The sequence below is a fragment of the Lithobates pipiens genome, unplaced genomic scaffold, assembly GCF_037356315.1.
Source record: "Lithobates pipiens isolate NorthernLeopardFrog02 unplaced genomic scaffold, aLitPip1_a1.2 Scaffold_8, whole genome shotgun sequence".
NCBI classification, from domain to species: domain Eukaryota; kingdom Metazoa; phylum Chordata; class Amphibia; order Anura; family Ranidae; genus Lithobates; species Lithobates pipiens.
The window spans coordinates 362,979,346-362,998,652 of record NW_027507903.1 but is presented as its reverse complement, the minus strand read 5'-3'; the positions used below and the strand labels follow the sequence as shown (position 1 = coordinate 362,998,652).

At 43.0% G+C, this 19,307-nt stretch overlaps 1 protein-coding gene across 3 annotated transcripts in view; it reads right to left on the bottom strand.

The window, feature by feature from the left end:
* The window catches only part of TENM2 (teneurin transmembrane protein 2), a 1,738,186-nt gene that overhangs the window by 563,208 nt on the left and 1,155,671 nt on the right, over nucleotides 1-19,307 (bottom strand). For all 3 annotated transcript variants that reach the window (XM_077473475.1, XM_077473476.1, XM_077473477.1), the window contains one exon: nucleotides 17,905-18,009. In XM_077473475.1, coding sequence (XP_077329601.1) covers nucleotides 17,905-18,009 — 105 coding nt within the window. The remainder of the gene's footprint in view (nucleotides 1-17,904; nucleotides 18,010-19,307) is intronic.

The window sequence follows — 19,307 nt, the reverse complement described above, 5'->3', positions numbered from 1 at the left end:
TTTGTTGAGTCCCATATTAAATGTGAGGCCTAAAAAAACCTTGAACTCCTCCACCGTTCTCTCCATTCGTAGGGACGGGCATAATAAGAGGTCGGATTTTGCAAAATAAATTGTTGTGCATACAGGTTGCACTGGGCCACAATTGACGACAACATATCCTCCGTGAAAATTAAATTAAAAAAATCTATTGGGGTAAAATTCTCTGTGTCTACCTGGACTCCTGGCTGGGTAGTGAAAGGGGGAACATTGGCCTCTCCTGAATTAGGAGGAAGCCACAAGGGGTTCTGAAGGGCATAGGGAAGGCCGGCATGGCTCCTAACCCTTTGGGGCTGAGATGACACCCCACTGGTACTTGGCCTTTCTTGCCGGGGCACTGCGGTGCTGGTGGACGGCATTGCGGTGCTGGTGGACGGCACTGCGGTGCTGGTGGACGGCACTGCGGTGCTGGTGGACAGCACTGCCTCACTAGAACGCCTTAGTTTGATGGGCCGGATATCTTCCTCCTCGGATTCAGTCAGTGTTTCACTGCTGAGGACTGGCTCATAATTTATGTCGGCTTCAGAATCCGAATCTGAAAAGGAATCTGAAGAGGAGAGCTCCCCGTTGCTCTCGTCGGCCGTGGAAATAATTTGGTACGCCTCCTCAGCGGAAAAGACTCGTTTAGCCATGGCAGCACTGATGGGCACTGATGAGGTGGCACAGATGTGCACTGATGAGGTGGCACAGATGTGTACTGTTGAAGCAGCACAGAGGTGGCACAGATGGGCACTGATGAGTCGGCACAGATGTGCACTGATTATACAGATGGGCACTTTTGATGTGGCACAGATGGGCGCTTTTGAGGTGGCACAGATGGGCGCTTTTGAGGTGGCACAGATGGGCGCTTTTGAGGTGGCACAGATGGGTGCTTTTGAGGTGGCACAAATGGGCACTGATGGGTCGGCACAGATGTGCACTGATTTATTGCACAGATGTGCAGATTTATTGCACGGATGTGCACTGATGAGGCGGCAGATGGGCACTGCTGAGGCGGCAGATGGGCACTGCTGAGGCGGCAGATGGGCACTGCTGAGTCGGCACAGATGGGCACTGCTGAGTCGGCACAGATGGGCACTGCTGAGTCGGCAGATGGGCACTGATGGGTCGGCACAGATGTGCACTGATTTATTGCACAGATGTGCAGATTTATTGCAGATGTGCACTGATGAGGCAGCAGATGGGCACAGATGGGCACTGCTGAGGCGGCACAGATGGGCACTGCTGAGGCGGCACAGGTGGGCACTGCTGAGGCGGCACAGATGGGCACTGCTGAGGCGGCACAGATGGGCACGGATTGGTACAGATGGGCACGGATTGGCACTGGCGGGCACTGGCGGGCACTGGTGGTGCACAGATGGGCACTGGCAGGCACTGGCGGTGCGCAGATGGGGCACTGGCGGTGCACAGGTGGGCACAGGTGGCCACAGGTGGGGTAGAGATGGGCACTGGCGGGGTAGATCTGGGCACTGGCGGGGTAGATCTGGGCACTGGCAGGGTAGATCTGGGCACAGATGGCAGAAAAAACTTTTTTTTTGTTCACTTACAGTATCTCTCTCCTCACACGCTATGGCTGTGTGAGGAGACAGATTCGGCAATGGGTGATGATCTCATTTGTTTACATTTAAGATCATCACCCATTGGAGGCGGCGATCGCCGGGAGCACGCAGGGAGCTCTTAAAGGGGACGACGTCAATAGACATAGTCCCGGAAATTGAGATCCGCGCTGTAGCCGTCATTTGACTATAGCGCGGATCTCAAGTGGTTAATAATCAATGGCAGCGCTCTTAAAGTGACAGTGCAGTGCTATTCCACTTCAATTTACTTGTGTGCTGTGCCCCAACCCTAAGCCCTTGTACACACGGTGAGAGATTCCGACGGAATGTGTCCTATCGGACTGTTTTGTCGGATAATCCGACTGTGTGTGGTCTCCATTGGACTGTTTCCATCGGAGTATCTGACGGACCAAGTTTTCCAACTTGTCCATAAAATTTTCCGACAAAATGCTCCGTGTGTAGCCTACTCCGACGGACAAAGTGGCAGGCATGCTCAGATCAAATTCCTAGACCAAAGCTATTGGCTACTAGCCTGAACGTAGTCCCGTCGTAACGAAATGACATCATCACGTTATGTACAATGGGATTTTCCGACAACTTTGTCCGACCGTGTGTATGCAACAGTTTCGGACAAAATCCGTCGGACAAAATCAAAATTGGTTGTCAGAATGTCCGACCGCATGTACAAGGGCTAATGGGTCCAGACTCACCAGATGTAGTTAACCTCTTATGGCGCATTCCAAAAGGGATCAAAATACATCTTTCCACATCTCCGCTGTGTGTGGCTAGGTGTCCTTAATGCTGTTTCTTTTTACACAGACCAGTTGAGGCTCAACATGTGTATAAAGCAGAGAGGGATATTATCGTGCAAAAGCTTCTTTATTAAAACACACAGAAGGACTGATAGAATAATTTGTCGCCAGGATCGCCTCAACCGAATAGTTTGCTGTCTCCCTGGTGCTAGGGTTCGGCATGTGGTGGACCGGGTGGATAAATTACTGGGAGGGGCTGGGTATGACCCAGCAGTCTTGGTCCACGTTGGAACCAATGACCGTATACATGGAAGGTGGAGGCTCCTCAAGAATCAATTTAGAGAACTAGGCTGCAAGTTGAAGGGAAGGACCTCCAAGGTGATATTCTCTGAAATATTGCCTGTGCCATGCGCAACACAGGAAAGGCAGGGGGTGATTAGAGAGCTGAATGCATGGCTAAAGACCTGGTGTAGGGAGGAGGGATTTGGGTTTCTAGAGCACTGGGCTGACTTTTCATTGGGGTGCAACCTATATGCTAATGATGGTTTGCACTTGAATGGAAGGGGGTCTGCTGTGCTGGGGAAGAGGTTTATGGGAAGGCTGGAGGAGTATTTAAACTGGGTTTGAGGGGGGAGGGTGAACCAGAAGTACATTGGGCAGACAGGTCAGTTAGGGGTCAGACATTAATGGAGGGTGGAATGGGGATAGATGGGGGGTGGGATATGGCAGGTGTCAAGAAATTTCCCATGTTGCAAACAGCCATTGAAAACTATAGTGCAATTTGTACTACTAAAAATAATATGAAAAACACCAGAGCAAAATGTAATAATGCATTAAAGTGTTTATTCACCAATGCCAGAAGTCTGCCAAGCAAAATAGGTGAGTTGGAAGCTGTGGTGCATCAGGAGAGCTATGATGTAATCGGTATTGCTGAAACTTGGCTTCAATCCTCACATGACTGGGCTATTAATATTCCTGGCTATGCACTCTTTCGGAGAGACAGGGTAAAAAGGAAAGGTGGCGGGGTCTGTCTCTATGTGAGAAGTGATCTCAAAGCAAGTGTGAAAGAGGACCTGGTGGATGGAGAGTGTGATGAGTCCGAAGCATTATGGGTGGAACTGCATTTAGATGGGGGTAGTTCAAAGTTAATCGTTGGAGTTTGTTATAGACCACCCAATGTGAATGAGGAGGTGGAGACTCAGCTCCTTGCACAGATGGAAAGGGCTGCAAGGGCTGGGACAGTGATAATAATGGGGGATTTTAACTACCCAGAAATTGACTGGAGTAATGGCACTGCTGGGACAGTTAAAGGGCAAAAAATGATAAACCTATTACAGGACAATTTTATGGTCCAGTTTATTGAGGCCCCAACTAGGAATGAAGCTCTGTTGGACCTGGTAATCTCAAACCATGCAGAGCTTATTACTAATGTCCAGATAAAGGAACACCTGGGTAGCAGTGATCATAACATGATTTCCTTTGATGTTAGCGCTAAACAAGAAATACATACGGGTAAGATAAAAACACTTAACTTCAAGAGAGCTAATTTTCCAAGGATGAGGGCTACTCTCCAGGACTTAGACTGGGAGAGAATATTCGCTTCAATGGGCACAGAACAGAAATGGGAATTCTTCAAAAAGACTGTTGGGGACCTCACTGCAAAGTATATTCCCATGGGCAATAAGTTTAAAAGGCTAAAAACAAAACCTATGTGGCTCACGGCCAAAGTTAAAAAAAGCTATAAACTGTAAGAGAAGAGCTTTTAAAAAATATAAAAATGAAGGATCACTAGTGTCATTTAAATGTTACAAAGAAATTAACAGTATATGTAAAAAGGAAATCAAGGATGCAAAAATTCAAAACGAACGACAGATTGCAAAAGATAGTAGGACAAACCCCAAAAAATTCTTCAAATATATTAATAGTAAAAAGGTCAAGTCTGAGCATGTAGGCCCTTTACAAAACAATCTAGAGTTGGTGACTGGGGACAAAGAGAAGGCTAATTTATTAAACACTTTCTTCAGCTCTGTGTACACAAAAGAGCATGGGGGAGCTCATGTCCATAATGGGGGTGGTAGTGACACAGCCCCAAATGATCCACAATGGCTCAAAAGGGATATGGTCCAGAAATACTTAGACAGAATAAAGGTGGATAAAGCACCTGGACCTGATGGCATCCACCCACGGATCCTAAAAGAATTGAGCTCTGTAATTTCAGAGCCATTGTATCTAATTTTTAGGGACTCATTAATGACGGGAATAGTCCCACTGGATTGGCGCAGGGCGAACGTGGTGCCTATATTTAAAAAGGGATCAAAGTCTTTACCAAGTAACTATAGACCTGTTAGCTTAACTTCTATAGCTGGGAAGATACTGGAGCGTTTAATAAAAGACCACATCGACGAGTTCTTGCTGAACAATAACACTTTAAGCAACAGACAGCATGGATTCATGAAAGACAGAAGTTGTCAGACAAATCTGATTTCTTTTTACGAGGAGGTAAGTAAAACCTTGGACAGAGGGGTGGCGGTGGACGTGGTATACTTGGATTTTGCAAAAGCATTCGATACAGTTCCGCACACACGGCTCATGTGTAAGGTAAAGTCTACAGGTTTGGAAATATCAGTTTGTAAATGGATAGAAAATTGGCTAGAAGACAGAATTCAAAGAGTCGTGGTTAATGACTCTTACTCTGAATGGTCTAAGGTTATCAGTGGTGTACCCCAAGGTTCAGTGTTGGGACCCTTACTTTTTAACATCTTTATAAATGACATTGGGTCTGGCATCAAAAGTAATATTTCTGTCTTTGCAGATGACACCAAGATATGCAGTGGAATAACGTCTTTACAGGATGTCTCCAATTTACAAGCCGACCTCAATACACTGTCTAATTGGGCGACTATGTGGCAGATGAGGTTTAATGTTGATAAATGTAAAGTTATGCACTTGGGGCCTAAGAATATGCATGCATCATACATGCTAGGGGGAGTACAACTGGGGGAATCCATAGTGGAGAAGGATCTGGGGGTTTTGGTAGACCATAAGCTCAATAACAACATGCAATGCCAAGCTGCTGTTTGCAAAGCGAGCAAAGTCCTTTCTTGTATTAAGAGAGGTATGGACTCCAGAGAAAGAGATATCATTTTGCCCCTGTTCAAATCATTAGTAAGACCTCACCTGGAATATGCCGTTCAGTTTTGGGCACCAGTTCTCAAAAAGGATGTCGGGGAACTGGAGAAAGTGCAGAGAAGGGCAACCAAACTGATAAGAGGCATGGAGGAACTCAGCTATGAGGAGAGATTAGAGGAACTAAATTTATTCACTCTTGAGAAGAGGAGATTAAGGGGGGATATGATTAACATGTTCAAATATATTAGGGGTCCATATAGTGAACTTGGTGTTGAGTTGTTCTCTGTACGGTCAACCCAGAGGACACGGGGGCACTCTTTACGTCTAGAGGAAAAGAGATTTCAGCTTCAAGTACGGAAAGGTTTCTTCACAGTTAGAGCAGTGAAAATGTGGAATAGACTCCCACCAGAGGTGGTTCTGGCCAGTTCAGTAGATTGCTTTAAGAAAGGCTTGGATACTTTCCTGATGGTACATAATATAACTAGGTACTAACATAGGTAAAGTTGATCCAGGGAAAATCCGATCGCCTATTGGGGGATCAGGAAGGAATTTTTTTTCCCCTGCTGTAGTAAATTGGAGCATGCTCTGCTGGGGTTTTTTTTCGCCTTCCTCTGGATCAATTGTGGGCATAAAATTGGGTATCTGGATTGTACGATTATTTTTCATTTTATTTATTTGTTTTTAAGGTTGAACTGGATGGACTTGTGTCTTTTTTCAACCTGGCTAACTATGTAACTATGTAACTATGTAACTATGTAACACATAATAAAAAGTTACTCACATTATTAAGAGCCTCCCCGACACCCAGGGATCATCTGCCTGTAATTATTATAACTGCCGCTGACCAGCAATTTGAAGACGGAGGCCGATGCTATTCGCACATTGACTCGGAGAGCCGAGAGAACAGCTTGCCTCTATATATAATGGTACAATGGCATCTAATAACCATGTAGAATCGGGTATCATTCAATTTGAAAATAAACCCATTGAACCTTATCAATCACCTAATATCTGATATTCCCTCATATCTTCCTCTTAATTTCATCGCATGCATGCATGTTTGTGACTATGCAGGTGTTTTTAAATGTGCATATGTGTACACACATGTATTTGTATACTATCCATAATGAAGGGGAAGGTGAGTCCTTTAACCTCTGAAATGCATAATGCCCCGTACACACGAGAGGGATTAAGTCTGACAGACCCCCAAAGGAGTTCCGCCGGAGTTCCGACGGAGTTCTGGCGGACTTTTCGACCGAACGGACTTGACCACACACCATCACACCAAACTCCGACGGAGTCGAACGTGATGACGTACGACTGGATTCGACGTAGGAAGTTCATAGACAGTAGCCAATAGCTGCCCTAGCGTCGGTTTTAGTCCGTCGGAGTAGCACACACACGAGCGAATTTTTTCGAAGGGGACCGGGTCCGGCGGAGTTCCGTCGGGAAAATTTGAAGCATGCTTCATTTCTAAAGTCCGTCAGACTTTAGCAAAGCTAAAGTCCGTTGCAGCCCACACACGATCGGATAGTCTGACGGACTCAGTCCGTCGGAGTTTGGATGTCGAAAAGTCCGCTCGTGTGTACGGGGCATTAGCTGTCTTTTTAACACAACAATAATAAATTCATTTGGACTCTTATTTTTTTAGTCTGGTGCTCCTTCCATATATGCATGCCCTTATATAATTGTCATCATCATTTTGCATCATTTATCAGGACCTTCTAGCACAAACAGTAATCAAGCATCTGGATCATGATCCATTTCTTATTTTGATTGATATACTGACAAGCAGAGATCAGAATTAAAAAAATCTTACACTATATAATCCAATTCTATATTCAATTAAAAATCAAGAAATAATATATAACGCCATTTTTTAATAGAGTAATATATGGTTAAAACTCTTGACAGATTGTTTTTTTTTTTTACAGGGGTTTTAACCCTCCTACACTCTATCCAAAACAGAACAAATTGGCTTTAGATTTGATTTATTTTAACTATATTTTTACTTTTTTTTATTTTTAGATTTTTTTTTCTGATATAGGTCTGTTGTAATCACTCACACAACAAAACACACTTAGATGGAAGCATACTTGGCCAAACAGAGGTCCGTTTTATGCCCTGTACTCAACAATACAGTATTTACTATACATTTCAACCCTAGTTTAGCCATTTTCACACATTTTAGCTTTAACAAATATGACGGGACAATTTTAGCATAGATGCAATGGAACATATATACTAGGTCCAAGAAAGGTATGTTAGTAATAGAACCTAATGTGTGTTTGACTGATTTAACTCCTACTACCCTCTGTTCAGTTATAATTGTGGCAGTTGCAGCTTTCTCTGCTACCATCTTGATTTCAGTCTGCTCAATGGACCAAAGATAAATTAAAGCATCGCTATAGTACCACTTAAACATCCCCCTGCACCCCACAAGGGAAGAATGCAAAGAAAATAAGATAGCGCCCCCCCTAAAATATATTGCATTTTACCAGTTCTTAGATATGGTGGCTGCATTTTTTTTCTTTTTAAGGCTAAGAACATTTTAATTTTCTGTCGATCTGGCCAGAAATGCAATGTCCTTGTAACTACCTGTGAGCTTAAGCCCTCATGCACACTTGACGTATTTCTATCTCTCCTAGACATCTTTTCTACCGGTAGGGGTATTTTGGCAGAAAAAATGCTTGACGTTTGTAAGTGTGTGTAATGTGTTTAGACATGCTTAGCCGCATTTGAGTGTTAATTTATTTAATTGGCCAGAATAATATATTGAAATGAATTATTGTTTAAGCGCTAAACATGCCTTGTGTTAACACTCATATAGGTGCGTTTAGACTTGTTTACATGTGTTTACACACGTCAAGCATTTTTTCTGCCAGTGGCAGTGGGTTTTTTCCTGACTCTAAATGCCCCTGCCTCTAAACTCCTCTAAATGCCTATATGTGCATGGACATTTAGGATTACACGCAGGAATGTTTAGAGGCAAAAAAAAAAAAAACACGCCCCTAGGAGAAGCTGAAAAAACATTGATGACAATGTGCATGAGACCTTAAAGTGATTGCAAAATTTTCAGGATTTTTTTTTCTTTACCCTGATGATCGTTCGACACATAGGCAGAAGGGCGATCTACCTATGTAAACAAGGCAGATCGCCGTTCTTTGACAAGGGAGCAGAAAAACTGAACTCTGCCTTCCCACAGTACAAGCACCCCCTCACACAGTTTGCAAGCACTCCCTAGGAACACATTTAACCCTTTGATTGCCCCTCATGTTAAACCCCTTCCCTGCCAGTGTCATTAGTACAGTGACAATGCATATTTTTAGCACTGATCACTGCATTAGTGTCACTGGTCCCCAAAAGTGTCAGTTAGGTGTCCAATTTGTCTGCAGCAATATCGCAGTCCCGCTGATCGCTGCCATCACTAGCAAAAAATAAATAAATATACATTTTAAAAATATTATCCCATAGATTATAGACAATATGACTTTTGCGCAAAACAATTAATATATGCTTATTTGGATTTTTTTTTACCAAACATATGTAGTAGAACACATATTGGCCTACATTGATGAAGAAATTTGATTTTTTAAATTGTTAATTGTGTCTTAAAATGCAAAGTTAAAATGTTTTTGTTTTTTTTCAAAATTGACAGTCTTTTTTTGTTTTTAGCGCAAAATAAAGTGATTAAATAAAAGAACAAAAATTGTATCTGTGTACAGCGTTGCACGACCATGCCTATTGTCAGTTAAAGTAACAGAGTGCCATTTCTCAAAATATGGCCTGGTCATGAAGGGGAGTAAACCTTCCTGAGCTGAATTGGTTAAAAAAATAAACATGCTATACTTACCTGCTCTGTGCTATAGTGTAACACAGGGAAGCCTGGATCCTCCTCTTCTTGGGTCCCCCACCGGCACTTCTGTCCCCTCCCTCCCGATGAGTGCCCCCCGAGGAAGCCGCTTCCTAAGAAGGCACTCATGCAGTCTTGCTCCTGAGCCAGGCTGTTTGCTTTTAATCAGACCCTTCGCCCCCTCTCCACTCTCTGCTCACAAATTTTAACTGACAGCAGCAGCAGGAGCCAATGGCCCCCACTGCTCTCAGCCAGGCCTGTAAGAGCTGGGAGAGGGGAGAAGACTGCAGCAGCCGTGCACAGCGTTGGACCGAAATCAGGTTTAGATGAGTATTTAGAGGGGCTGTGGGGGGAGCTGCACTTACTGTAAAAGGTTTCATACCTTAATGCAAACTTTTATCTTTACAACCACATTAAGCTGAATTCCAGGCAGATATAAAAGACACCATTTTTTTTTCACAATCAAAGATGACACGAATTATATCTGTCAAATGAATCTCTGTGTTAACTGTTACAGCATTAAATATATTTTTTAGGGAAAGCATCTGAATTTGACTAAGTATCAGCCTCTTGCACCTCTGTACATTGGAGCTCAGACTGAAAGAGGGAAAAGCAGCACAAGATGCCAATCAGTTCAAAATGTTCATGTGCTAACAATGAACATGAAATAACCAAAAGTGAACCGTGCAGATATAAATACTCCATAAAACAAATAAACCAACTCATGTGATTAAAATGCAATTCAAAATTCATAGTCAGTAAATGCTTAGAAACAATAAATGCACAGCCAGTGTTTATAAATCACTGTTCAAAAACTTCTGTGCAACATTATTAAAAATCAATTTTCCCAGAAAACATGCAGGGGGTTATTTACGAAAGGCAAATACACTTTGCACTGCAAGTGCACTTGGAAGTGCAGTCGCTCTGAATCTAAGGCCGCGTACACACGCGGGGACTGTTCGCCCAACTTTGTCCGTCAAACAGTTTCGGCAAACAGTCCGCTCAAAATTAGCATGGACGGACATGGCCACACACGACGGACGAACAGTTTGCTGAAACCGTGCGCGATGACGTGAACGGCACGTACGACGGGACGAAAAATACGACGTCCTATACACTGCATTATAACTTTCGGCGTGTAAATCCTTTCTGAGCATGCGCGGAACTTAGTTTGACGAACAAGCCTACACACGAGCGGACTGTTCGCTGAAACAAGGTTTCAGCGGACAGTTTTTCGGAAATTCCGAAAAACCTTGTCCGTCAAACTGTCCGCTGAAACTGTCCGCTGAAAGCCCACACACGAGCGGACTGTCCGCCCAAACACTGTTCAGCGGACAAAGTTGGGCGAACAGTCCGCCCGTGTGTACGCGGCCTAAGAGGTAGATCTGAAATGAGTGGAAGCTCTGCTGATTTTATCATCCAATCATGTGTGAGCTAAAATGCTGTTTTTTATTTTCCTTGCATGGCCCCCTCAGATCTACAGTAACTTTACTTCCAAGTGCATTTGCAGTGCAAAGTGGATTTGCCTTTAGTAAATAACCCCTACTATGTCCATGCGAAAAGATGAACACCCCAGTGTGGCTTATCTTCTCAATGTTCACAAAATGAATCCTGCACAAGTCATCTGTAAGTGCTCCCCCTAAGGTGGGCACAATCATCAAATGATATTGACCACCAATACTAATGGCCAGAAAATGCTTTTAGGCATCTCTCCACAGCGTTCCCATATCTGACTCCTTCTCTTCCAGAGTTAGAGATAAGTGACCTCATCATATGTATTGTAAACAAAAGAGATACATGCACACATAAAAAAACTTGTCAACAGTTTGACACTATTTAAAACATAACCCCCCCCCCTCCCAAAAAAAAAAAAAATCAAGTGTTTATCTCCGTCCATTTAATGCGTTTTATCAGAGTTGACTTTCTCATAAGTGGAGCATATGTCCTTACTACTCTCTTATATTGTTCTTTACTTTATAATATCCTTCCTTTAATTCACAGTTCAATCCTATGCTTTAAAGAGGAACTGCAGTCTGCTCACATAATTTGTAATAAAAACATCTTTGCCATTTTGAAGCTTCCCTCCAACCACTTTGTATATTAATTTATATATACTGTGATTCTGTACTTGCCAAATATGCTGCAGAAATCTCTGCCTGTTCACTTCCTGGATTTACACAAACACACCTCCAGCTCTGTAGTCATGCAGTTCTCATTGGCCCTCTTATGACTCCCTCCTTCCCTTCCTCCTTCCCTTCCTGGCAAACTCTCACGAGAGTGAGAGAGAGAGAGAGAGAGAGAGAGAGAGAGAGAGAGAGAGAGGGAGAGAGAGAGAGAAAGAGAGCTGTGCATGATGTCATAAGCCTAGGCTTTTTACCAGACAAGAAACAGGAAGTGGGCTGTATAAGGTATTTACTGGCAGAAAAAAAAATGGTTTACTATTCAAAGTTAAAACAAAGGCAGAAGATTTAATAGATGGAAAGTTGAAAAAATTACTGAAGGTGCGCTTTAACCCTTACTCAGATATGAAACTCCATATATTACCCTTTCCCAACCACTCAATGTCATTATATTTTTAAGAATCACAAGAGCAATTAACTTATAGAATGTTTTTTTTTCCCTACTCCAATGAAGACCCCAAGCTTTACATTCTCACTGGAGGGTATTAAAAATGTCCTGTTGCTTGCACTCTTTTTTTAATGTGAATATAGTTACAGTATGTTTTATGCTGATGTCGGATGTAGTTCACTGTGGTTCCTATCCATGTAGGACCCTTGTGGGCACCAACACATGGGTAGGAGCACCAGGCGACTTCATCAGAGACTTGAAAATCACATATATAATGTTAAAACAGGATATAAGCAAAACATAAGCATTTTAGGGAGGTTAATGGCAGGGATCTTCTCAAACTGGTGTTTTATCTCATGGCAATATAAATGGTAAACACTGGAGAGGATCCAATTTAAAAAGGGGAATATCTGGAAATAACCAAATGGACCGTTTTTAATGGATACTATACCGCCAAAAGGCTTACATTTTGAGCTGGATCTAAATTGTTTCTAGCAACTATTAGACCTTCTGGTTGTACTAACTTTGATCAAATGTGAAACTCATTCTTTATATGTGTTACCATCATTTTTTTTATATATTTGTATGTATAATTCTATACATACTGCTACAGGTTGCATATTTTTTGTATGCAGATTTATTAGATTTATTTAGTATTTTATTTTTTATTGCATCCAACTTTGCATATTTTTAATAACCTCCAATAAATTTGTTAAGTTTAAGAAGTTTATTGGCATAGGAAAAAACAATTACCGTATTTATCGGAGTATAACATGCGCCGGCGTATTACACGCCCCCCAAGTTTATCAGTGTCCATCTAAAGCCTTGTCAGTGTCATTTTCAGCCTTGTCATGCAGCCTGTCCATCATTGCAACCTTATCATTGCAGCCTGCTGCCTGTCCGTTATTGCAGCCTTGTCATTGCAGCCTGCAGCCTGTCCGTCATTGCAGCCTTGTCATTGCAGCCTGTCCGTCATTGCAGCCTTGTCATTGCAGCCTTGTCATTGCAGCCTGTCCGTCATGCAGCCTGTCCATCATTGCAGCCTTGTCATTGCAGCCTGCAGCCTGTCCGTCATTGCAGCCTTGTCATTGCAGCCTGCTGCCTGTCCGTCATTGCAGCCTTATCATTGCAGCCTGCAGCCTGTCCGTCATTGCAGCCTGCAGCCAGTCCATCATTGCAGCCTTGTCATTGCAGCCTGTCCGTCATGCAGCCTGTCCATCATTGCAGCCTTGTCATTGCAGCCTGCAGCCTGTCCGTCATTGCAGCCTTGTCATTGCAGCCTGCTGCCTGTCCGTCATTGCAGCCTTATCATTGCAGCCTGCAGCCTGTCCGTCATTGCAGCCTGCAGCCCGTCCATCATTGCAGCCTTGTCATTGCAGCCTGCAGCCTGTCCATCATTGCAGCCTTATCATTGCAGCCTGCTGCCTGTCCGTTATTGCAGCCTTGTCATTGCAGCCTGTTCGTCATTGCAGCCTTGTCATTGCAGCCTTGTCATTGCAGCCTGTCCGTCATGCAGTTTGTCCGTCATTGCAGCCTTGTCCCCTCAGCTTTTGTTTTTAAAAATGGCGCCGCTGAGATGTCCTTCGTATCTTGGCGGTGCCCGGAAGTTCTCGGCGGCTTCCAGCCGCCTCGGCCGTACTCAGCGGCTTTCAGACACTCTCGCCGCTTCTCAGTGGTTTTCGGCCCCCTCGGCCGTACTCGGAGGCTTTCGGCCACTCTCGAAAAACCGCCGAGAAGGGCCGAAGGCGGCCGAAAGGAGCAAGAAGGGCCTAAGGCGGCTTTAAGCCGCCCAGAGCCCAAAAATCGCAAGGGAATCTCGGCGGATCGGCGTATAACACGCACCTGTGATTTTCCCCTGATTTTAAGGGGAACAAAAGTGCATGTTATACGCCGATAAATACAGTAATTATTTTAATTACTGCGGGGACTAAACAGGACTGGTTTACTAAAGGCAAATAAGCTGTTTACTTTGCAAGGGAAGTTGCACTTTGCAAGGGAATTTTCTGGGGAAAACTCCCTTGAAAGGGGCAGCTTCCTGTGCATAGTCAATTTGTCTTTGGATTGGCCCCAATATTTTAACTATAGTGATATCTAGTAGCTAGAATAGGTAGGATATGGAATCTGATAGATGAGTTAGGGTTAAAGCATAAGGTTAAACTATGGAATGAAAGGCACTGGTCAGAAAGTAAAGCTCCATATAGAAGAATAGTAGTGACACTGGCATATGCTCGCGTCACAAGAAAGCCAACTTTGATTACATGCATTGAGTTGGAGGAGATACAGTAGTGTCCTCAAGTAATTAGGAAAAGTCCTGCTGGTACATTTGCCGAAGGGTCTGACATGAAGTACGACATGAGGGCAACATACAGTGCTGTTAAGCCCTTCATTTTTTGAGTGTTTAATACTGTTTGAACAAACAGTTTTACATACGTAGGAGAGGCTGTTTCTAACTTGTTTAAAATGCATGTAATGAGAAATATTTTGTGAACATATGGAAGATAAACTTTTTTGACCAATAACAATGATGGTCAATATTATTTGGTATTTCTGGTATGGTCACACCTTAGTGACAATACTCATAGGTGACTTGAACAGGACTAGTTTTTAAAAGAGATACATATTCTGAGGAAATAGATTTTTTTTAAATATGGTACTATAGTTTATAAACATTGGGAGCATATTTGGAATTTAAAAACTATCACTGGCTGTTTTGCACATTTTGATGTTATTCATTACTGATGATTTTTTAAATCATTTACATGAAAAAAGTTAGTGGCTAGGAGAGTGGAATATATACTTTTTATCTAACAAGAAATGTGTCGACAGCATAAAGGAGCAGAGTGACAGGAAAATGAGCTTATCAGTGTGCTGCTTCTCCTTTCACTGTCTAGTCACTGGCTTGGGGAGGGACAAGGTGTGTAAGTGTAACTGCAGCAAAGAAAAATCAGGTACCCTTGTTAGAGGGACCTCATGGTTGGCTGAATTTAGCTCCAAAACACAAATTCCTACCCCCACTTTAACTCTGCTAGAACACTGTCCTTCCTGATGCCAAACCCTCTGCCCTGCTCCTTGTCATAGGACTCCATATAACATTCCCATCCATAGACCTTTGTGTCCCCAAGAAAGGAACGTCAACACATAAAAGTAGTTTTACTGCACTTGAGTCACTTGAGTCACTTGATAATACACAGTCACCTTTACTGGACAGTCCACAGTTATCACAAGTGAAAGCATGCATAGCACCTTCAGTCATCTCTTCTTTTAGTCTCTCCTCTACCCAGAGCCATAAGTATTCACAAGACTGTGCGCTTTGTACTTACCTCCTTGCTAGGTACATCTCTCTTGAGAACCCTCCAGGGAAACATCTCACAATGGGATCTCTTGCCAGCCCCAAAAGGCCTTTTACAATCTGTCCTAACCCCCATCTCCATTAGGAACAGAATAGCTATAGTTGACCTCCCCTGTACAGGTGCACTCCACCCAGGATCCTGCCCTGTCCAGGGCCTAAGTGTGCTGATGACATCTTCATGGGTGTGGGATGTTTGGCTCCCATTCCCCAAGAGAGAGTGTACCCCTCCCTACCCGGCTTATATGTGGGCACTGACTCACCCCTGACAGCATTGCAGAAGGGTTCTACCTAAAATGGCCTAGCACCTGAAGACGTTGTGGCTTATTTCTAAAGACAAATTCACTGTGCACTTCCAGGTGCACTTCACTTTTTTAAACAGACCATTATCATAATTGAGGATTTTACATAGATGTAAATGGGGGCCACCACACAGTTAAAAAAAAGCATGGGGTTTCCCCTAAATCATACCAGAACAAAACAAAAAAATGTCCCGCAGTCCCCTCCAAAGAGGGAAAGTGGGGAAAAGCATGCACCCCATCTCCTGAATAATACTAGATCACATGCCCCTGGCAAAGTACCTTGTACCCATGTACAAGAAAAGTTTATTTCCTTGTAAAGCAGGGGTGCCCAACCTTTTTAAGAGTGAGAGCCACTTAAGCAACTTAATAATCAGTCATGGGCAACAATGAGTGAAGTGGGCAGATGATGTTTCTGACTTCACTCTGCACATGCAAAGCGGACATGGACAAGCCCAGTTTTAGCAGATTGGAGGTAGGAGGGTGTAAACAGACACAAGTCTGTTTACATCTGTGCTTCCATAGAGGTGAATGTGTGCCTGAAAAATGGACAGCCGGACCCGATCGGACTGGCCATGTGAAAGGGACCCTAAGGCTGCTTTTCACACTGATGCACTGTGGTTTACAGTGCAGTGCATCTGTGGCTTTCATGTGGGTTGCCTGCACTTTGCCAAATAATTCTATTATATCCTGCAGGTGTGATGCACTTTTTGAAAGCTCCCCAAACCCGCAGGTAATAACAGAAGTAACCCGCACATGTACTGTGGATCACCAGTGGATCAGTTTGAAAGCAGCCCAGTAACCACTGCAGAAGAGATATGCCCATATATACACTGTGATTTTAGAATATAAACTGACCTTTAATAATAATCTTCCATTCAGGAGTCTCCCTTGCTACAGGTATTGCTGGCTGTTGCGTTCCCAGGCAGAGTACAATTAGGATCACTTTGCCTGTGACAGAAGCCAGTGCTACACAGGAAGCATTGCCTTCCTCTAGCACTGGCTCCGCTCCCTCCGCAGCTGTGCTTCCTCTAGCGCTGGCTCCATTCAGAACACTTATGCTCTGGGATGGTGGGTCAGGAACCTGTGACCTGGGCTTGCTGACCCACTATCCCAGAGCAGGAGGTTGCTGGCCACATCAGAGGGCACCCCTGTTGTAAAGTATAAACAAACACACAGACACCTTTTTTAACAAGCCCTTGGATAAAAAACAAAAATTGTCCCACGATGTACATCTATCACCAATCACTGATGCTGTTGCCAGTTATGATGCCCAATGCCCTCCTAATTGCTGAAAGAAAGACACCCGTCTGGTCCTATCAATTCACTCCCACTGAATGACAGGTCTACTGGGGGATCACTGATATCAACAAAGGGGTGGGGTCTCCCGGGTGATATCATTAATCATATATGGTTAATAGTGTCATGGGGATCCCTCAATCAATCCTTAAGCTCATTCCTGCTGTTCTCATATAATTGCACATAGAGCAATTACCTGCGATTAGGGACAGATGTGCATACGTTGATATGAACTGTCTGCAACCAGTGCACACATCAATCCCTGAGACCCCTTTCACACAGGGACGGTGTGGGCGTTAGCGATACAAGCAGGGTACTTTTAACCCCCCAGAAGGGTTTAAAAAGGGGTTAAAAGTGCCTGGTTAGCGCAGCTTTCAAATCGCTTTTAAGGAGCTTTGAGAGCGGCGCCCATTCATTTCAATGGACAGGGGCAGTGGAGGAGGAGTTTATGCACTGCTCCCTCACTGCCCCAATGATACTACTTGCAGGACTTTTTTTCCTGTCCTGCAAGTTCACCACTACAGTGTGAAAGCACTCGGGTTTTCACACTGGGGCTGCAGAAGAGGCGCTTTACAGGCGCTATTTTTAGTGCAAAAATGCATGTAAAGCCCCTCAGTGTGAAAGGGGTCTAACTGTAGGTAATCACTCCATCTGCGATAACATGTGAACAACGCTTTGTACAGGCTTCCTGGCCACAACTGGTTGGAAACACCTGGCTGTACCCACTCCGAATTATGTTGACCTGGCCCAAGTCTGTCATCTGCATGAAGAAGGCAGGCAGATATAAACAATAAAAAAAAGTTTACATTTATTATAGACAAATGCTGATTTAAACTTGTATTTAATGACAGCTAAATACTAAGATACATTACTGCATTCAGCAGTACACATGGAATAATAAATCTTTTAGCTTAGGCAGTTTGAATCTATCGATTTGAAATATAATACAAAACTTCTAGATCACAATTAAAAACAAACTGTACATAGAATGAAATAGTAAGAGAAGATAGACACAGATGTATACATAGTCAATCACTGCAGAAGGAAGAATTGTTGATAATCTCACCAGATGGCGTTGTTGCAACGTCGTCTCTGTCTGTTCTTATCCCATTGTTGAATGTATGTGCATCCACTGGCTGGAGCTGCCAGTTCAGTCCAAGCAGATGCATTGCTGCAGGAAAGACAAAGTGATGAGAGGCAAATATAAAATGCATATTTTAATATGTCAAAAGAAGTAAACACTACACTGTTCTTACACATTTATGAAAACTGCCTTCTTTTCATTTAATTACAGCGATATCACTGGTTTAATATTCTCTTCTCTACAGGAATTCACAGGTTTAAGCAGAATCAAAAATACTGTTTATCAGAATATGCAGAGAACAGATATTATTATACTGTGTATAGTTCAAGTTTAAACACTGTTCACTCCAAAATCTGTGAACAGAATCTATGATACACTGCTGGTGGTGCTATATTCCTTTTGTGGAAATGGTAAATTGATAAACATTTAGGCAGAAATGTGCAGATATCATAGAGCAGCTTGTCTGTAGAAATATACAAACAACTGAGCTTTGCCACCACTGGCACAAATAGGAAAACAACTTTGGATGTTACATAAAAATATATATTTTCTTGTAGGATACTTTCTGTGCTGTTATTATTTCTATTTGTAGTTTCCTAAATTGTTGTTTATAGTGTTGATATTGCACATGACTAGTTAGTGACCTAATATGCATTAGCAGACTATTTCTCCTGACAGGCACGGAAATGTAATTAGAGGGATATAGGTGGTGCTTAGGGGGTCTGAGCAGTTACATAGGTGTCTATGTGCCTATGCCATCGCCCACTGCTTTTCCAACATTGAGTCTATGCAGCTTGGAAAGCAGTGTAGCATACAAATCCAATGAATATACACTCTGAGAGGATTCCTAAGCAAACAGTGGGCATTAAGAATCTTGGTCTGGTATGCTTGTGCTGTTCAGCTGCACTGATCAGTCTAATAGCATCGCCTGAGGGGCCCTTGTATTACTGACACTCATCGATTTATCAGGGGCATATCTGCATTAATCCATACATACTGTAAGTTCCTATAGCTATTGCATAAATACATGTTTTATTTAGATATAAGGAAGTCTTTTGCCAAGAAAAACATGTTTTTACCTAGACTCTCAGTGTTTCTATATACTATTACATTTATTTTGGGTACAGCCATTTTGAAATAGTGGCTGAGTGACCTACAAAATTAAACCGGTTGCTACATTGTTTTAGTCTGCTATGAATCTTGCTTGTTACATAACCTTTTGGTTCATCATTATAGGCTGTGCTTAAACATTTTTATAGGGGACTTCCAAATAATTATACTGGGAAAAAAAGAATGTTAATAATTAATTTTCCTGCTTCCTGTTCCACTAGAATTTAACTTCATTAACGATAAATCCTCAAGAAAATCAACACTGTCAGAAATGT